This window comes from Hyla sarda, chromosome 10 (assembly GCF_029499605.1).
Source record: "Hyla sarda isolate aHylSar1 chromosome 10, aHylSar1.hap1, whole genome shotgun sequence".
NCBI lineage: Eukaryota > Metazoa > Chordata > Amphibia > Anura > Hylidae > Hyla > Hyla sarda.
The window spans coordinates 59,286,845-59,309,063 of NC_079198.1; the positions used below are offsets into that span (position 1 = coordinate 59,286,845).

Below are 22,219 nucleotides of genomic sequence, written 5' to 3' on the forward strand. Positions count from 1 at the left end.
CCCTATGCAATCCCTAATTTAGTCCTCAAATGCGCATGGCACTCTCTCACTTCGGAGCCCTGTCGTATTTCAAGGAAACAGTTTAGGGCCACATATGGGGTATCTCCGTACTCGGGAAAAATTGCACTACAAATTTTGGGGGGCTTTTTCTCCTTTTAGCCCTTATGAAAAGGAAAAGTTTGGGGCTACACCAGCCTGTTAGTGTAAAAAATATTTTTTTTACACTAACATGCTGGTGTTGCCCTTTACTTTTTATTTTCACAAGAGGTAAAAGGAAAAAAAGACCCCCAAAATTTGTAACGCAATTTCTCTTGAGTATGGAAATACCCCATAATTGGGAGCGTAAAATGCTCTGTGAGCGCACAACAAGGCTCAGGATTGAGAGCGCACTATGTACATTTGAGGCCTAAATTGGTGATTTGCACAGGGGTGGCTGATTTTACAGCAGTTCTGACATAAACCCAACAAAATAAATACCCACATGTGACCCCATTTTTGAAACTACACCCCTCACGGAATGTAACAAGGTGTACAGTGAGCATTTACGCCCCACAGGTGTCTGACAGATTTTTGGAACAGTGGTCCGTGAAAATGAAAATTGAAATTTTTTTGTTTGCACAGCCCACTGTTCCAAAGATCTGTCAAACAACAGTAGGGTGTAGATGCTAACTGTACCCCTTTTTACATTCTGTGAGGTGTGTAGTTTCCAAAATGGGATCACATGTGGGGGGTCCACTGTTTTGGCACCACGGGGGGCTTTGTAAATGCACATGGCCCCCGACTTCCATTCCAAACAAAATATCTCTCTAAAAGCTCAATGGCGCTCACCTGTCAAACACCTGTGGAGTGTTAAGGCTCACCGTACCCCTTGTTACGTTCCTTGAGGGGTGTAGTTTCCATAATAGTGTGCGATGTGGGGGGGGGGGGCTTTGCTGTCCTGGCACCATAGGGGCTTCCTAAATGTGACATGCCCCCCAAAAACCATTTCAGAAAAACTCACTCTCCAAAATCCCATTGTCGCTCTTTCCCTTCTGAGCCCTCTACTGCGCCCGCCGAACACTTGACATAAACATATGAGGTATTTTCTTACTCGAGAGAAATTGGGTTACACATTTTGAGAGGATTTTTTTCCTTTTACCCCTTGTAAAATTTCAAAAACTGGGTCTACAAGAACATGCGAGTGTAAAAAATTAAGATTTTGAATTTTCTCCTTCACTTTGCTGCTATTCCTGTGAAACACCTAAAGGGTTAACACACTTACTGAATGTCATTTTGAATACTTTGAGGGGTGCAGTTTTTATAATGGGGTAATTTGTGGGGTATTTCTAATATGAAGACCCTTAAAATCCACTTCAAACCTGAACTGGTCCCTGAAAAATTCTGATTTTGAAAATTTTGCGAAAAATATGAAAATTGCTGCTGAACTTTGAAGCCCTCTGATGTCTTCCTAAAGTAAAAACATGTCAACTGTATGATGCAAATATAAAGTAGACATATTGTATATGTGAATCAATATATAATTTATTTGGAATGTCTATTTTCCTTACAAGCAGAGAGCTTCAATGTTAGAAAAATGCTAAATTTTCTAATTTTTCATCAAATTTTTTAATTTTTCACCAAGAAATGATGCAAGTATCAACGAAAATTTACCACTAACATAAAGTAGAATATGTCATGAAAAAGCAATCTCGGAATCAAATTTATAAGTAAAAGCATCCCAGAGTTATTAATGCTTAAAGTGACAGTAGTCAGATTTGCAAAAAATGCTCCCGTCCTTAGGGTCATAAAGCAGATGTTAGACTAGTGCTTTAGGAGTAAACTGGACCCTGAATACACCACCTAGCAGCAACCTAGCTATCGCTTTCCCTATTACAGCAGGAGCAGCTTCTCTGTCCCTCCACTTTCTAAGCCTGCAGCATGCTGAATGAGGGTAAAATGGCGTCCGTGCAGGAGGTAGGAGGGTCTGGAAGGGAGGGAATGCTGCTGATTGACTGTAATGTGTCTGCAGACTCTGACTCACAGGGTCAAAGTTTACCGCAATGTCAAAATATAGGGGGCAAATCGAACTTCACATATGTTCGCCCGGCGATGTGAACGCGAACATGCTAAGTTCGCCAAGAACTGTTCGCCGGCGAACAATTCGCGACATCTCTACCCTTCAAGTCTTTCTTTCCGGCTTCATGTTTTGCCAAGTCAGTTTGACATGCCGCAACTAGTAATCAAGCGTTGCCATGGGTTTCCCCCATATGGGGTCGTTCTATGCTATGCTATCACTAATTCCATTATGTCATCACGTCCCATTCACAAAAACTAGTTGCTGCGGAGTCTTAGTAACCGATCTCCTGAGGTCACTGTACTACTCCTCATCCTCACTTCGTTCATAAAAGACAGTAGTCATGGCACTACAGCCATTGTATTCTATTCCCGTGAATAGTGCATATTCCTTCATTAGATTGCAACTACATTATAAAGAAAGTAGTACCACTTACTTTAAGCTGTTTTATTTTAAAGAATAGTACCTGATATAAAAAATTCCAATCTACGACGTATATGCATGAACCTTAGCTTTTAACATCCGGGTCACATTGCATAACCGCACTGTTTTACTTATATAACCTTCCTTAAATCACTTGAATTTTTAACATTCTTTCCTCTCATGTTTGTACCGTTATAATTTCTGATGTATTTATGCTTAGTGTTTCCTATAATTGTTTTTAAACATGCATGTACTATGTCGGGCCAATCGCCCCCTCCCCCTTTCTTTTTGTCTGTTGGCAGTCTTTTTAACTATAAATAAGAGCCGTCTCCTTAATACACTATACATCTGCAATTGAGAATGGGTAATATCCTACCCGAAACGCGTCTTGCCCATGGATGTACATGCAGACCACTTTTATGCAAATAAGGTATAAGTTCTGCTAAATCCATTGAGTCATCCATCCTTGGTATTTTTATTTGATTTTATTTTATTTTACTTTATTCACTCATCATATGCCATAAGAAATAGCACCCTTGGTTGGAGCCCTTTTTTCCTTTCTGTCTATCATGTTACCGGACCTCCTGCCAGAGTCTCCGGTCAAAGCTCCATTGGCCTGCCATTCCCAAAAATACCACCCCGTTACCAGGGGTTATGTCATCGTTACCTGCATCCATTAGGTGAGAGTCTCCCAGACAGCTGCTCACCCATCTCCTGTACATTCACAGGATTATACGAGGTGCTGCCCTCCTTTCTTTTTTTATATATCCCTCTCTATATTGGCACCACATAGACGGTCAAAAAGTTCTGAGATAAGAGGTAGTGGGCAATGGTTCTTGAGCATGATTTTGTTAAGTCCCCTGCAGTCAATGCATGGACGGAGTGAGCCATCCTTCTTCCCTACAAAGAAGAAACCAGCTCCAGCAGGAGAAGAGGACTTACGGATAAATCCCTTTTGGAGATTCTCCTGGATATACTCAGCCATGGCTTTGGTCTCAGGAACCGATAGAGGGTAAATCCTCCCACGAGGAGGATAGTACCAGGCAGAAGATCAATAGGGCAGTCGTAAGGACGATGTGGAGGCAGAGACTAAGCCTGTTTCTTGCAGAAAATGTCAGAGAAATCTTGGTAAGGTGGCTGCAGGCCAGGTAAAGGAGTAAGGCGAGAAACCACTTTATGCAGAACTGGTTGGAGGCAAAGATTTTGACACGATTGTTCCCAATGAATAATCTCCAGTTCTCCAATCCAGTTGCGGAGAATGGCGTTGCAGCCAGGGAAGGCCCATAAGAATCTCTGAAGTACAGTGTGGCAGAACATATAATTCAATCTTTTCTTTATGTGATACTCCCACTTGCATGACAAGAGATTCAGTACGGAAGTGAACCATACAGTCTAGATTTTGTCCATTAACAGAGGAAATGGCAAGGCTAGTGACAGGAAGATGATACTTGTGGACCAAAGAAGCATCAATAAAGTCACCTGCTGATCCTGAATCCAAAAATGCTGTAGCTCTGAAGGAAGACTTGGCTGAAGCGAAGACTTGTACTGAAATAGTCAAGCGAGGAGAGGTAGTATTCACACCTAGGGACGCCTCTCCTATATGCCCTAGGTGCAAGCATTTTCCCGGATACTGTGGACGAAGAGAACAGTCTTTGAGGAAGTGTTCGGGGCTAGCACAATACAAGTACAAATTCTCACTTCGTCGTCGTGATCTCTCCTGTTGCGTAAGACGGGAACGACCCACTTGCATAGCCTCTTCGGCATGAGGCGCAGGAAACTGTAGACGTGAACATTGAAACACAGGTGCCAGGCGAGGATATCTCTGTGTTCAGGCAGGTGCCAATTCTAAGCACAATTCCTCCTGCCTCTCAGCAAAATGCACATCAATAAGTGTGGCCAGGTGGATAAGTTCAGTCAGAGAAGAAGGAGGATCACATGTAGCCAGGACATCTTTAATCCTGCTAGACAGTCCTTTTTTGAATGTGGCTTAATTTTTGTGCCACCAATTCTACTTTGTAATGACATCAGTCGTTTTGCCCAAAAATCTACGACGAAACGGGAAAAAAAAATCATTGTGCGACAAAATTGAAGAAAAAACAACATTTTATAATTTTGGGGGCTTCCGTTTCTATGCAATACATTTTGCGGTAAAAATGACTCCTTATCTTTATTCTGTAGGTCCATACGATTAAAATGATACCCTACTTATATAGATTGGATTTTGTCGTACTTCTGGAAAAAATCATAACTACATGCAGGAAAATGTACACGTTTAAAATTGTAATCTTCTGACCTCTATAACTTTTTATTTTTTTGCGAATGGGGTGGTATGAGGGCTAATTTTTTGCACCGTGATCTGAAGTTTTAGCAGTACCATTTTTGTATTGATAAGACCTTTTCATCGCTTTTTATTCTTTTTTTCATTATATGAAAAGTGACCAAAAATACACTATTGGAATTTTTTTTTTCCGCGTATGCCATTGAACATGTGGTTTAATTAACAATATATTTTTTTATAATGTGGACATTTCGCATGTGGCGATATCACATATTTTTATTTTTATTTACACTGGTTTTCATTTTTTTTTATGGGAAAAGGGGGGTGATTAAAACTTTTATTAGGGAAGGGGTTAAATGATCTTTATTAACTTTATTTTTACACTTTTTTTTCCAATGTTATAGCCCCCATAACACTGCACACACTGATCTTTTACATTGATCAATGGTTTCTCATAGGAAACCATTGATCAATGATTTTGCCGCTTGACTGCTCATGCCTGGATGTCAGGCAATGAGCAGTCATTCGGTGATCGGACACCAGGAGGCAGGTAATGGGACCCTCCCCGTGTTCTACACCTGTTCGGGAGGCCGCGATTTCCCCGTGGCGGTCCCGAACAGCCCCCTGATCTGGGGTAGTTTAGTTTCACTTTAGACGCAGCAGTCAACTTTGAACGCTGCATCTATAGGGTTAATAGCACACGGCACAATGATCAATGCTGCCATGTAGCCCCACATTATACAAAGGGAAAGGACCCAGGACGTACAGGTATGCCCTTGGTCCTTACCAGGTTAAAGTACCATCATATGAACAGATATTAGATAGTAGTTGTGAAACCAACTTCCAATAGGTCTGTATTTGCAGACATACCCATATACAGTGGTACAAGTCAGCACTTGTTAATTTACAGTTCGACAATGATTAATTCTAGAAGGTTTACTCATGGACGGTGGAATAGTAAGTGCTCAGATAGCCGAGTGCACTAATGCGGTTTTCTTTTCAATTTTCCCACATGAATAATATTTTTTTGGGTAGCGCCATACATTTTATGGTAAAATAAGTGATGTTATTACAAATTAAAATTGGTGACGCAATAAACAAGCCCTCATAGGGGTCTCTGGATGGAAATATAAAAGAGTTATGATTTTTAGAAGGCGAGGAGGAAAAGACGAAAATGCAAAAAATAAAATTGGCCTGGTCCTTAAGGCCAAATTGGGCCTGGTCCTTAAGGGGTTAAACAAGCAGTGACAAGCTGCACACATAGGGAGAAGGACTTCAGTGAAGGAAATGGAACCTGTTTACTGGCCTGCAACATGTAACCAGAGCCTGGCTGAGACCGCAACTATTTCTCTAACAGTTTTCAGCTAAGACGGATATGATTTTCCTGCTTTAACCAGTCTTCATCTAGATCCCACACTACTTAGATAAGATCATTTTTCAAAAATATAGTTCTAAGAATGCTTACTCCAGCATTTAGCTTTGATTCATATTCTCTATAGGGAGCTTGCCCTGAAGAGCATGTTTTGAAACCTGCGGGAAAGCAGCGCCTAGTATTACTGCAGAATGAGCAGTTCTATTATTGTACAGTCTCAACCATTAAAAGGGTATTGTGCAGGAATTAAAAAAATAATAATTACAAGCCCCTTCTGCCTAAAATGACCACACTAGGCTATTACATTGTACACATTTTCCCTTTGAGTCAGTGCCTAACCTATTAAAGAGCCTTGAAATATGCGTTTTTCTCCAATTTCTTGTTATGTTTCAAGGCTCTAATGTTTTTCTCCAATTTCTTGTTATGTTTCAAGGGTCTAATGGATTGGACCTTTACTTAAAGGGGTATTCCACTGGCCAGCGTTCGGAACATTTAGTTCTGAAAGCTGTGTGCACGCTGTGGTGCTTGGCCACGCTCCCTTGTGCCATCAGGCCATGACCCCTCAATGCAAGTCTATGGGAAGGAGTGTGGGGGCCCCCTATACTAAAAAGTAGAAAAACTTTGAAGCACGGTGGCTCAGTGGTTAGTACTGTTACCCCTGCAGCATTAGTGTCTTAGCTTCAAATACCACCAAGGACAACATCTAGATTTAGATTGTACATCACTGCACATACTGTGTGTGCTATATATAGAATTATATAATATAAAATGCTGCTATCTCTGGGACTCCACTTAAAGAGTGTTCATTATTTTGGTGGAATTCCACATGGACTGCATTGCCACCAATGGGGATGGAGCAGGTTTGCACAGTTCTAGCACTTTCCAAGATATGTCATGTTAGTAGCAGTATAAATATCTTTAATATGATCATACAGTTAAAACCCTTTTTTGTCAATGGGCTACTATAACAGTATATTGTTTTCAAATAAGTTGCTGCTCTTGTCTAAGGAGTTTGGAGACAAAGCAATAGGAACAGTTATTAAAGTTAGCATCTTCACAGTTTGTACCAGTCAGGAATTATGCATAATGTCTCCCAAATATATCCAGGAAACATTATGCATAATTCCTTAATTTTTTATTTATTTTTTGTCATTCTGACTGGTACAAACTGTGAAGAATTCAAGAATGAAACAAGGAATTGGCAGGGGATATCAGTTCTTTGCCTGTGAACTTCAGACAATCAGCAGCAATAGGCCATTTCACAATCTATTCTGAAAGACTTTAGCTTGCTGAAAGGCCTAAAGAGGTTTTCCTATCATGTTAACATACCATGAATATCTGATAAGAGGAGGCATCAGAGGTGAGGTGAACAAAGGAGCAAACTTAGGCTGGGTTCACACCAAGTTTTTCGAATACGGTTACCGTATACGGTTTTCCGCAAGAAAACCTATACGACCGTATCCGAAACTGTATGCATAGAGAATGCATTGTAAACCATATTCCAAATGTTGTGTACGGTTGCATCCGTTTTGCCTCGGATACGGTTTTGCCGATTTTTCATGCGTAGGCAAAAACGCTGTCGACCACGTTTTTGCCTCCGGTGGTGTAAACCGTATGCGAACCATATATTTTTTAACATTGTTGTCTATGAGAACCGTACACAGAATTTCAGAATACGGTTGCACACGGTTTTTCTAATCCGTTTTTGGAGTTGACACATGCGCAGATCTTTCTAGAATTCATCCCAGACATCCCACTCCCACATCCTTTGGAATTTCAATAGAACAATAGTAGCCTTATTAAAATGCTGGAAAACTAATTCCAACAAAATAGCAAAACCATTGGCAAAACCGGATGCAAACGGATAGAACCGCACATACGTTTTAAGGGGAAAAAACATATACATTTTAATTTGGAGTCATACGGTTGTATACGGTTGCATACGGTTTTTGCCATACTTTTTTTTTTGCAGAAAACCGTATACGGTAACCGTATTTGAAAAACGTGGTGTGAACCCAGCCTTACAAAGCTCTTTTTATGAGTTTCATAAACCTCAATTGAGAAAGCCATGTGCAAGTGATGCTACCTCTTAAATGAGTCTGCAGCTAGTAGAACTGAGATGAAAGGACCTCATTAATCCCCAAAGTTTGGTGTGCCACCCATCAGGTATTCATTTACTATCCTGTGGAAAAACCACCAAATAATGCACCCAGGTAAAAATGTTGGTTTGCTGCAAAACTCGGCATGCAGTTAAGACAGATATGTAAATGACTACAGGTATAGTCACTGAAGGCTGAATTGACACTAGACATTGGGTCTGGGCGTCCACAATAGTGTTGCTCGCGAATATTCGCAATTCGAATATAATTCGCGAATATCGCATATTCGCGAATTCGCGAATTTCGCGAATTTCGCGCTATATATTCGTAATTACGAATATTCGTTTTTTTTTTTTTTTTTTTTTCTTCACAGTACACATCACAGTGATCACCCCTCTCTGCTTCCAGCTTGTGTGGTGTAAAGAAGGCTCTAATACTACTGTGTGAGACTGGCGTGCGAAAATTCGCATATGCGAAAATTAGCGTATGCTACTTTTTGCATATGCGAATTTTCGGTTGTGCTAACTTTGTATTTGCTAATATTCACAAATGCTAATTTTCGCATACACGAATATTCGCATATGCGAAAATAAAACGAGAATATAACGAATATGCGAATATTCGCGAATATATGACGAATATTCGTCCATATATTCGCGAATATTCGCGAATTCGAATATGGCCTATGCCGCTCAACACTAGTCCACAACTGGCCTATATAAAAAAAAAAAAAAAAAACCTTTCTGAGGCTACTTTTGGTAGTGTACTTCTTAGCAGACTGTTGACTACTAGACTTGCCGCTATGATGCACTCAAAGACATTATTTCCACTTGACAGACTTTGAGAGGGAGTGCACCACTTGACTGAGAGAAATAGGTGGTTCGTTTTGAATTGTCCATCATTCCCAGAGATTATGTGTTGGTCTGCACACAGAGATTATATGATGGCCCAGACAGGTCACCAGCAGAGACAACAATTTGATTTACTGATAAGCACAAGCAGCTTCCACGTTTTTTTTTATTCACCAACCAGACACAGGTGGCACTTTCATTACATACCGCTCCCATTTCCAGGCACTTAGTAAAAGGAAATTTTGATGTCATGACACCTATTATGTGTCCTGTCATTGACAGCCGGTCCGCGACAGCCGGTCAATTTATTTGCAGTGGTGTCATGAATAAAAAACCTGAATTGCTGTGGACCGAAACCATATTGTCTTTAGAGTCAAATCAGTTTTTTGTTTTTCACAAAAGAGTACCAGAGCCTCCTTTCCTAATAAACTTATAATTTTGCTCTAATATTGTAGTTACTTTTATATCATCATTACTTTAGCTTGATTCCAACAACTTCTTCTCGGAGCAATATTTCTTTCTTTTTTTTTGCCTGATGTTCCTTCATATACGCATCATCTTACTGGTTAGTGAAGAAGTTCTATAAGTCAAGATCATCACTGTGCATGTAACTGTTCAGTCATTGTGGAAACTGAAGTGAGGATGTTCAATGTTTATAGTTTTATAATCAATAGTTTAATAATAATTTATTACAGAAAATAACATCTAGATTGGCATTACAAATGCTTAGCCACTTTTCCTGGTCATGCATAGCAGAATTATAGCAAACTTTAAAATGGTACACACAGAGGATGGACAAAAATTATCATAAGCCAACCCACATTTCTATTTGTATATATATATATATATATATATATATATATATATATATATATATATGATTCTAGGTCTTCTTTGGAATTTGTGGTGTCTATTGTTGACACCTGGGACCATTTGCCGTCAAAAACTGTTGTTACATCAAAATGATATTCCCAAACCGGTGTATTATGTTACTGTTCATAGTGGTGACCATTTAAGTAAACTAAGCTGCCTTTCCAGGCATTAAGGTACAGAAGAAGACAAATTAAAAGTGGTAGTGAGTTATTTTAAGCTGTAGCAGAGTACGCCATTCATGGACTTGTATAATCTAAGTAGACGTTAGCATTACCACACAGGCAGCAAAATGCTCTTTCTCCAGAGCCTTTGACAGTACTGTGTACAAAACTCTGGTTAATGTTATAAAACTCCAGTGGAATGAAGACTGAATTAGCACAGTCTATATCTAAAAGCACAGGGAGCCTCACCTCATGGGTTTTAAGAAACAGTAACAGCCAAGATGAGAATTCTTTTAAGTTGATATCATGGAAAATACAAAAGCCACTGAGACCTGGATGTACAAGAAAAGTACAGTGACCCCCCCCCCCCTCGACCTACGATGGCCCCGACATACCATCATTTCAACATACGATGGCCTCTCAGAGGCCATTGCATGCTGAAGGCAGCATCAACAGACGATGCTTTTGTATGCCGGGGCCTTTGCATAAACGGCTATTTGGCAGCGCAGACTGCTTCAGCTGCCACCTGATAGCCGTTTACAGTGCCCCGTGTGGTCCGGTGAGGGTCTCTTACCTGTCCTCGGGGCTCCGGGCCATCCTCATCGGGATCCCCTGCATCGTCGGCGCTCTCCATCGTCGTCATCACTTCGCTGCGCACGCCGTCCCATCATCCAATAGGAGGCGTGCGTAGCGACGTGATGGCAGTAACGGAGAGCGAGGATGCCGGGGAAGCAGAGGCCTTGCTGGAGCGTCGGTGACATCCCGAGGACGCGGCGACAGCGATGGAGGGCGACATCCAGGGCGGTGGTGATGGTCCGGAGCGGTGGGGACACGTGAGTATAACCTCCAATACCAGTGGCCTTCAACCTGCGGACCTCCAGATGTTGCCAAACTACAACTCCCAGCATGCCCGGACAGCCATTGGCTGTCCCGGCATGCTGCGTGTTGTAGTTTTGCAACATGTGGAGGTCGGCAAGTTGTAGACCACTGTCCTATACTTTACATTGCACGGATCCCTCAACATACGATGGTTTCAAGAAACGATGGTCCATTTGGAAAGGATTACCATCGTATGTTGAGGGACCACTGTATTTGTAAAGCCTCACACATCATCTGTACCTCTCGAACTCTAATACTACAGCTTCAGGCTACTCACACCCTGTACAGAGGCTACCCTGGACAGGAAGATACGAGGAAATACTGGTGAATTGGGCTGCTCTTTTGAGTAGATTTAGTGATTTGACAGTCTGGAAGAATATGACAAATCAAATCTAATATAGCAGTAAATCACAGCTATAGTTTACCATCTACATTTTAAACTACTAGTTGGTCAGTTGTTGGCACTTTGCATTAAACCATTAACCCCTTAAGGACCAGGGGTTTTTCCATTTTTGAACTTTCATTTTTTTCCTCTTTACCTTTAAAAAATCCTAACTCTTTCAATTTTCGCACCTAAAAATCCATATGATGACTTTTTTTTGCGCCACCAATTCTGCTTTGTAATGACAGCCATTTTACCCAAAAATCTACGAAGAAATGAAAAAAAAAATCATCGTGCAACAAAATTGAAGAAAAAACACCATTTTGTAACTTTTGGGGGCTTCCGTTACGCAGTACATTTTTCGGTAAAAATGACACCTTCTCTTTATTCTGTAGGTCCATATGATTAAAATGATACCCTAATTATATAGGTTGGATTTTGTTGTACTTCTGGAAAAAATCATAACTACATGCAGGAAAATGTATATGTTTAAAATTGTCATATTCTGACCCCTATAACTTTTTTATTTTTCTGTGTGTGAGGCGGTATGAGGGCAAATTTTTTTGCTCCGTGAACGGAAGTTTTTATCGGTACCATTTTAGTATTGATCGGACTTTTTGATTGCTTCAACAATTCCACAGGCGGTAATACCACATATGTTTATTTTTTTATTTACACTTTTTTTTAAATGGGAAAAGGGGGGTGATTCAAACTTTTATTAGGGAAGGGGTTAAATGATCTTTATTAACTTTTTTTTTAACTTTTTTTTGCAATCCTATGAGGAAAAAAAAGTGAAAAAAAAAAGTCTTACAGCTGTTCGGGACGCCACGATGTCACGGCGATCCCGAACAGCCCGTTGAGCTAGCCGGGGGTAGTTTAGTTTCACTTTAGATGCGGCGATCAACTTTGAATGCCGCCTCTAAATGGTTAATGGCGCGCAGCACTGCGATCAGTGCCACACGCTATTAGCCACGGGTCCCGCGTTATAGAACAGAAGCTGACTCAGGATGTACTGGTACGTCCTTGGTCCTTAAGAGGTTAAATGGCATGTATTTATATTGTGTCTTGTATATTTTATGAGGTCCACAACTTGAATGCAATTATATCTTTTCTCTAGGCCCTTCGACAATTCCCTTTTCCTTCCTTCTCTAAGAGTAACCTAGTTGTCTACTAATCTGTTCCAATATAAAAAGTTTTCTTTCTCAAAACCACAGCCTTTTCCATCATAATGTACCTGTCTTTTTCTTTGGTTTACATGCAGAATACATAGGTTCACAAAGTACCAGCTCATATTTACATAAAAGATTGAGATTTGATTATAATCTATAAATATATATGCGTAGCTAAATGCAAACAATCACCGGAATAAAAATAACTTTTAATAGCACAATATAATATACCACCATATACAATAACCCTCCCCAAATAAAATACCATGACAGAGTTCTGGATGCTACAAAGCTTATGTACAAAGGGGGAAACAAAAAAAAAAAAAAAACATCCAGTCCAAAATATGATAAAAATAGTCTGTCCTTGTGTTCAAGCCTCCTTCTTTTTCCTTTGTTACAAACCCCATAGTCTGAATACTGACTTTTACTCTGGATCAGGTGAATAAAATTACAATGACGTAAACAAACAACTGTCCTCATTTTGCGAAGGACGTTACTGTTGGGAACCCGGCAATGTGTGAATGTTCTCTAGCTTGTGTGCTAGGATATTAAGCAATTGTGATCTCCAGTTCTTGTTTTATGAACTACTCCCCTTTTTCATGCAGTACTCCCATGGTTTTTTGGGGAGTGATGGCAATACCAAGAAAATGCAACATATTCCACCGAATATCAAGATGGCTCCAGCTGCTGCTGCACAGGCTACAGACCATGAATACTCATATTCTAGCTTCACATTGTGGTTGCTTCCCATTAGCCAGATGACAGCTTGATGAAATATTACCATAGTGATGAGTACAAATACACCTGAAAAACACAAGTTAACAGCAAAAAAGGAAGAGAATTAGAAAATGATAAATTACAGTGCACAATGTTGTTTCTCATGATATCCCTCTATGTAAAACATTTTTAGTCCCTATAAAACCAAGAGAGTGATAAATAGAATAGGCACAACTAAGTAAAAAAAATCCCAAATATTAAACAAATCCCAAAAACTTTAATCCCTTAACGACCAAACCCATTTTGACCTTAAAGGGTTTATCCAGGAAAAAAACTTTATATATATATATATATATATATATATATATATATATATATATATATATATCTCAACTGGCTCCAGAAAGTTAAACAGATTTGTAAATTACTTCTATTAAAAAAATCTTAATCCTTTCAGTACGTATGAGCTGCTGAAGTTGAGTTGTTCTTTTCTATCTAACTGCTCTCTTATGACTCGCATCTCGGGAGCTGTCCAGAGTAGAAGCAAATTCCCATAGCAAACCTATTCTGCTCTGTGCAATTACTGAGGCAAGCAGAGATGTCAGCAGAGAGCACTGTTTCCAGACAGATAAGAACAACTCAACTTCAGCAGCTGATAATTCTTGGAAGGATTAAGATTTTTTAATAGAAGTAATTTACAAATCTGTTTAACTTTCTGGAGCCCGTTGATCTAAAAAAATAAAAAAATAAAAAAAAAGTTTTTTCCTGGAATACCCTGGACTAGGCCAATTTTATTTTTGCATTTTCGTTTTTTCCTCCTCGCTTTCTAAAATCCATAACTCTTTTATATTTCCATCCCCAGACCCATATGAGGGCTTGATTTTTGCGTCACTAATTTTACTTTGTATTGACTCCTCTCATTTTACGTAAAATGTATATCGTGAACCCTAAAAAAAATTTTTTTTCTTCTGTGAGGAAATTTAAATGAAAAACACAATTTAGAAAATTTTGGAAGGTTTCGTTTTCACACTGTACACATTAAAGAAAAATGACATGTTTTCTTTATTCTGTGAGTCAATACGATTAAAATGATACCCATAATTACATACTTTTCTATTATTGTACTGCTTTTAAAAAATATTAAATTTTTTGTACAAAATTAGTATGTTTAAAATCGCCCTATTTTAACCACCTATAATGTTTTCACTTTTCTGTATATGGGGCGGTATGAGAGTTAATTTCTTGTGCCGTGATCTGTACTTTTTATCAATACCACATTTGCGTACATGAAACATTTAAATCACGTTTTATACATTTTTTAAAATAAAATGTGACAAAAAAGCAGCAATTTTAGTTTTTAGGATTAATTCAGACATTTTTGCACACAGCAATACCAAATATGTTTACTATTTTTTTTTTTTACGCTTTTTGGGAGTAAAATTGGGGAAAAGGGACAATTTACATTTTTATTAGGGAAGGGGATTTTTCAAATTTTTTAAACTTTTTTCTTTTAACTTTATTTTAATATTTTTTATGTCCCCATAGCCCCTTAAGGACTCAGCATTTTTCAGTTCTTGCATTTTCATTTTTTCCTCATCACCTTCTAAAAATCATAACGCTTTCAATTTTGCACCTAAAAATCCATATGATGGCTTATTTTTTGTGCCACCAATTCTACTTTGCAGTGACTTTGTACGACAAAATTGAAGAAAAAATGTCATTTTGTAAATTTTGGGGGCTTCCGTTTCTACGCAGTGCATTTTTCAGTAAAAATAACACCTTATCTTTATTCTGTAGGTCCATACGATTAAAATGATACCCTACTTATATAGGTTTGATTTTGTCGTACTTCTGGAAAAAATCATAACTACATGCAGGAAAATTTATATGTTAAAAATTCTCATCTAACCCCCATAACTTTTTTATTTTTCCGTGTACGGGCTGGTATGAGGATTCATTTTTTGCCCCGCATTCTGAAGTTTTTATCAGTACCATTTTTGTATTGATCGGACTTTTTGATCGCTTTTTATTCATTTTTTCATTATGTAAAAAGTGACAAAAAATACACTATTTTGGACTTTTGCATTTTTTTGCGCGCATGCCATTGACCGTGCGATTAAATTAACGATATATTTTTATAGTTCAGACATTTTCGCACGCGGCGATACCACATATGTTTATTTTTATTTACACAATTTTTTTTTAAATGGGAAAAGGGGGGTGATTGAAACTTGTATTAGGGAAGGGGTTAAATGACCTTTAGGCACCCATAGGGAGCTATAGCACTGCACACACTGATCTCCTATGCTTATCCCTGCAAAGCCATAGCTTTGCAGGGATCAGTCAGATAGGGGCTCGATTGCTCAAGCCTGTAGCTCACGATCAAACGCCGCGGAGAGAGGTAAGGAGACCTCCGCCTGCGTCCCAGCTGATCGGAACATCGCGATTTTATCGCGATGTCCTGATCAGCCCAATTGAGCTGCCGGGAAGTGTTTACTTTCGTTTTCAGACACGGCGGTCAACTTTGATCGCCGCATCTGAAGGGTAAACAGCGTGCGGCACAATGATCGATGCCGCACGCTGTTAGCCCAGGGTTCTGGCTATGATTAGCAGCTAGGACCGACCAGTGTGACCCTGTTTTTCACACCGGGACCGGGCTCAGGGTGTACAGGTACGCCCTGAGTCCTTAAGAGGTTAAGGGACCAATTATACCAATTATTTGATTGTTAATACTGTTCAGTGCCATGCATAGGGCATAGCACTGATCAGTGTTATCGACGATATTCTGCTCTGGTCTGCTCGATCTCAGGCCAGAGCAGAAGACCCCTGGAGATGGCCGGAGGCAGGTGAGGGGACCTCCGGACGCCATGCTGGATGATTAGATACCCGCGGCAGCGCTTTGAGCGATCCGATCATCCATTTAAAGTACCGCACTGCCGCAGATGCCATGATCTGTATTGATCACGACATCTGAGGGGTTAATGGCGGACATCAGCGCAATCCCCGATGTCCGCCATTACCTGCAGGTCCTGGCTGCTGATAGCAGCTGGGACCTGCCATGCTTGACGCAAGCACCATGACATACATTTACATCAATTATTGTTAAGGGGTTAATAGAGTTTTCTGAGATAAACACATTGATGGCATATCCTTAATGCGGACCTGTCAGCAGGTTTTTACGGTATATAGTAAGGGCATGGCTGTATGGGGCTTTTGAACCCGAATCCATATATACCTCTCATTAGTCAATTGGCCCTTCCAACACTGAGCTTTCAATCAAAGTATTAAAAGATATGCAGATTAGGCTTTGGAGTCCACCAGATGCTTTTTTCAGCTTTTAGAGTCCAGCACAGTTTGGCCCCTTTAGCAGTTAGACACTATAAATTTGTTTGCTCCTCTATCCTTCTAATTTACAGTAACTAGGCTGTCCTCTCCCATGTAATCTAACAGCTGAATATGCTTCAAGTGGGGGGTCTGTACTTAAATTAATGCAATATTTTATGTGCATCAATAAAATTGTGTGGCTGGCTCCAAATGATGTGTGTTTGTACAAAGCGCAGTATGGCATGTGCTGAGATCTGTTGCAAGAGTATACAGAAGTCTAAGCCTGAGCTAGCCTTTCAAGGGGTACTCTGGTGGAAAACTTTTTTTTTAATCAACTAGTGCCAGAAAGTTAAACAGGTTTGTAAATTACTTCTATTAAAAAATCTTAATCCTTCCAGTACTTTTTAGCTGCTGAATACTACAGAGGAAATTCTATTCTTTTTAGAGCACAGAGCTGTCTGCTGACATCATGACCACAGTGCTCTCTGCTGACATCTCTGTCCATTTTAAGAACTGTCCAGAGTAGAAGAAAATCCCCATAGAAAACATATGAAGCTCTGGACAGTTCCTAAAATGGACAGAGATGTCAGCAGAAAGCACTGTGGTCATGATGTCAGCAGTAGTGTTGAGCGGCATAGGCCATATTCGAATTTGCGAATATTCGCGAATATATGGACGAATATTCGTCATATATTCGCGAATATTCGCATATTCGTTATATTCTCGTTTTATTTTCGCATATGCGAATATTTGCGTATGCGAAAATTAACATATGTGAATATTAACACACAAAATTAGCATACGCGAAAATTCGCATATGCGAAAAGTAGCATATGCGAGCCTTCTTTACACCACACAAGCTGGAAGCAGAGAGGGGTGATCACTGTGATGTGTACTGTGAAGAAAATAAAAAAATAAAAAAACGAATATTCGTAATTACGAATATATAGCGCTATATTCGCGAAATCCGCAAATTCGCGAATATGCGATATTCGCGAATAATATTTGAATTGCGAATATTCGTGAGCAACACTAGTCAGCAGAGAGCTCTGTGTTCCAAAAAGAAAAGATTTTCCTATGTAATATTCAGCAGCTAATAAGTACTGAAAGGATTAAGATTTTTTTAATAGAAATGATTTACAAATCTATTTAACTTTCTGGCACCAGGTGATTTAAAAAAAAAAAAAGTTTTCCACCGGAGTAACCCTTTAAATGTTGGCAGGTTGGCAGAAAGATTATAGTGGAGAGCCTGGAGGGTGCTGTGAGCAGCCAAAGTTCAAAAAGGCAGCTGTAATGAGATACAGAGTATTCTGCCAATAGCCCCTGAGGATCCTAAAGGATATTTAAAGAGATGTTTTTTTGGAACTCTGCCAAAGGCCATAGTAGAGTGCATCAGAGGTGTGTATATAAGGGTTGGAGAAAAAAGGGGAAGTATCTACAATTGACTGGATCAGTTAAAAATAAACCATAAATTAAAGTCTATATTTACCCTCCCCCTGCACGTAGTGATGCCAAGTGGCAGAGCAAGCAAAACTGTGTTGAATTAGAAATGTATTTGAGTTTCTGCATTATTGAATGATAAGCATGTGCTGGAGATGGTACTCTTAAATGGTAAATTTTGTTCAAAACAACTTCCTCCCATATGATAGCCAATGTGATTTTTAACATATTTGTAAATTACTCTTACCCCCAAAAAACTGTTCTAAAGTCATAGCCACTAGGTGTCTTCCTTTCATGTAATCTACTGTCCACTGATTTTTCTAAGGGAATATCTGTCTCTAGTAGCAAACATAGCAAAACAGTACACAGAAAATGGGGTTGGGGCTTAGCATGAGCTCTGTGCAGGAGAGAGAGGGAGTAAACCTGAGAAATTGTGGACCGTATATTTGCATGCTGAGACAGATTGTTCAGTGTGCTGAAAATGATCTACATTGTTTCTTAAAGGTAAATCAAGGATTGCATCATATTTCTGACCACTTATAATGTAGCTTTCCTTTATGTACATAGCAGTGCATTTACTGCTGTATGTCTACAATGCTCTAGTTTGCTTTCCCCTTCAGCTTCTCAGCAACACTAGCAGCAGCAGCAGTTTAGTGATTAGTGTAACCCCTTTATTGCTGCAGTTTTTTTCTTACATTTTGATTTTCTTCAAATAGCACCTTGCACATAAAACCTCTACTTCCATCTAAAAAGCTTAAAATATATATATATATATTTTTAAAAAAATTATAACGCCAAGAATGCTTTAAGGAGATGATGATCAGGAAAAATTCAAGCGTTGTCAGAGTGTAAGCCTGAAACTCCACAATTAATAGGTGATCAGGAGGAATTCCTTAGTAAAGGCAGTGGCCTAGCAGCAAGAAGAACCCTCAGAGGCACCAGGTATCATTTTCCCACCAAGTGAGAATGTAGCTACTATGTTTCACGTATCACTTAATGTGACAGTAACCGCTAAGGCCCCTTTCACACTATATAGTTGCTCTCTTAAAAGACCCGTTATAAATAGAGATGAGCGAACTTTTCAAAAATTTGATTTGGCCGATTCGCCGAATTTTCCCTAAAAGTTTGTTTCGATCTGAATTTGTTCGCGGCGAATCGATATTAAAAAAGGATATTTCTAGCCTACATACAGCCTCTATAGGGGTATAGAACACTTTGCTGTGTCCTAAAACGCTTATGGAGTGTGCTGGGGTAGTGAAATAATACTGTTATTCAGAATAGCATGCAGATTACCGGCATCGCTCTTAGAATCACTGCCCCAAAGCAGCACAATGACAGAGCCTGGTGGTGGCATCAGTGTCAGGAGACCATATAGTTACTGAATGACATAGCGTGGACATGTTGGCAGCAAGAGGAGACCATTTAGTGGCTGAATGGCACAGCATGGAGTTGGCTGATGCACTAGTACACTAGTACATTTTTGACAAAGATTTCTCATTGGTAGCACTCGCTATCCAAAAATTTGAAATTAACAGACCCAGGCCCCACCTCTGCTGCATCAGTAACCCATATATTGCCTGAAGGACACAGCCTGGAGTTGGCTGATGCACCAGTACACACCAGGCTTCACAATCCCCCCTCCAAAAACAACACAATGAGAAATTTTTGTCAAAGATTTCTCATTGGTAGCACCCGCTATCCAAAAATTTGAAATTTCCAGAACCAGGCCCCACCTCTGTGGCATCAGTAACCCATATATTGCCTGCATGACACAGCCTGTAGTTGGCTGATGCAAGAGTACACACCAGGGCTTCACAATCCCCCCCCCCCCCAAAACCAACACAATATATGAAATTTTTGTCAAAGATTTCTCATTGGTAGCACCCGCTATCCAAAAATTAGAAATTTCCAGAACCAGGCCCCACCCCTGCAGTATCAGTAACCCATATATTGCCTGCATGACACAGACTGGAGTTGGCTGATGCAAGAGTACACACAAGGGCTTCACAATCCCTACCCCCCAAAAAAAAACAACACAATATATGACATTTTTGTCAAAGTTTTCTCATAGGTAGCACCCGCTATTCAAAAATGTGAAATTTCCAGACCCAGGCCCCACCTCTGCGGCATCAGGAACCCATATATTGCCTGAAGGAAACAGCCTGGAGTTGGCTGATGCACCAGTACACACCCGGGCTTCACAATCCCCTCCAAAAAACAACAAAATTTTAGAAATGTTTTAAAGAAATACCTTTGTGTAAGAACAAGCGCATATCCAACAGTTCACAAGACTCTATAATCCAGGACGGTGGACCACCCAAAGACATTCTTCTCAAAAATAATAAACCACACAATGTTTGAAATTTTTTTACAAAAACTAATTCAATTTGTGTGTAAGCGCATCTGTCTCCAAAAGATCAGATCACCAAAGGACTTTTTTCGCCCAAAATGATGAAGCAGAGTTAATCCCTGTCCGTTTTTTTTTTTTTTTTCATAAAAAAAATCACATGCAACAAGCGTTCCGTTGTGTAACGATTAGCATTCTGGAAAATTTTATTTTATTACCGATAAAATTATCAGTAAAAAAAAAAAAAAAAAAACACTACCCAAGAGTGTTTAATTACCCCATACATTACAACAGGAACAGTCAGGAGTGGGCCTCAGCAGTACCCAAGAGGCTTTCATAACCCTCTACCTTTGCACGATCAATTGCGAGATCGAGCAATACCAGGTGTGTTATGCCCTCAGATTTCTTGGGCCGCAGGCGCGCTCCACTGAACGGATTAGCGTGTCTCTATCTTTCATCGACCGGTGCTGGTAACCCGCTAACTCCCGGAAAGGTAAGCTGCCGCGAAGCAGGTGGTCTCCCCCGGGCACGTTTGGCTCCAGAATTTCCACTACTGCCACGCCGCGCTGACTACCAACCGTGCTACCGCCTTGCTGACTCAAGGGCAACCTGCAACTCTCTTCACCCCCCTTCTCCTGAGATCGAGCAATAACAGGAGTGTTATGCCCTCAGATGTCCGGGGCCGCAGGCGCGCTCCACTGAACGGATTAGGGTGTGTCCATCTTTTTTGGTAGCACCCGCAATCCAAAAATGTTTAATTCCCAGACCCAGGCCCCTCCTCTGCGGCATCAGGAACCCATAGATTGCCTGAAAGACACAGCCTGGAGTTGGCTGATGCACGAGTACACATGCATTTATTGAAATTGTCTGACAAAATACCTGTTTTTTAAAAACAAGCGAATATACAGCAGTTCAGAAGACTCTATAATGCAGGACGGTGGACCACCAATAGACATTCTTCCCAAAAATAATAAACCACACAATATGTTCAAGTTTTTAAAAAAATTTAAATTCCAAGACCAAGGCCCGACCTCTGCTGGATCAGTAACCCATATATTGCCTAACGGACACAGACTGGAGTTGACTCATGCACGAGTACACACTACACACCCGTCACCCGTGCTTCACAATCCACCCAAAAAAAACGCAAAATTTTATTGAAATTGTCTGACAAAATACCTTTTTTTTAAAAAAAAAACAAGCGCATATACAGCAGTTCAGAAGACTCTATAATGCAGGATGGTGGACCACCAAAAGACATTCTTCTCAAAAATAATAAACCACACAATGTTTGAAATTTGGTTAAAAAAATTATTACATGTGTGTAAGCGCATCCGTCTCCAAAAAATCAGATGACAAAAGGATTCTAATCGCCAAAAATGATTAAGCAGAGTTAATCCCTCTCCATCTATTTATTTTATTTTTTTTCATAAAAAAATTCAATTTTATTACTGATAAAATTACCAGTAAATTTAACAATAACACTACCCAAGAGTGTTTAACCCCTTAAGGACCGGAGGTTTTTCCGTTTTTGCATTTTCGTTTTTTGCTCCTTGCCTTTAAAAAATCATAACTCTTTCAAATTTACACCTAAAAATCCATATGATGGCTTATTTTTTGCGCCACCAATTCTACTTTGTAATGACGTCAGTCATTTTGCCCAAAAATCTATGGTGAAGCGGGAAAAAAAATCATTGTGCGACAAAATTTTTAAAAAAACGCTGTTTTGTAACTTTTGGGGGCTTCCGTTTCTACGTAGTACATTTTTCGGTAAAAATGACTCCTGATATGTATTCTGTAGGTCCATACGATTAAAATGATACCCTACTTATATAGGTTTGATTTTGTCGG

General features: G+C 39.7%; 1 protein-coding gene across 1 annotated transcript in view; it reads right to left on the reverse strand.

Moving 5' to 3' along the window:
• Positions 1 to 9,224: 9,224 nt before the first annotated feature.
• The window catches only part of CACNG6 (calcium voltage-gated channel auxiliary subunit gamma 6), a 203,130-nt gene continuing 190,135 nt past the window's right edge, over positions 9,225 to 22,219 (reverse strand). Inside the window, exon 4 of the mRNA XM_056542869.1 lies at positions 9,225 to 13,344. Within this exon, the coding sequence (XP_056398844.1) occupies positions 13,118 to 13,344 (227 nt within the window). The 3' untranslated portion in view covers positions 9,225 to 13,117. The remainder of the gene's footprint in view (positions 13,345 to 22,219) is intronic.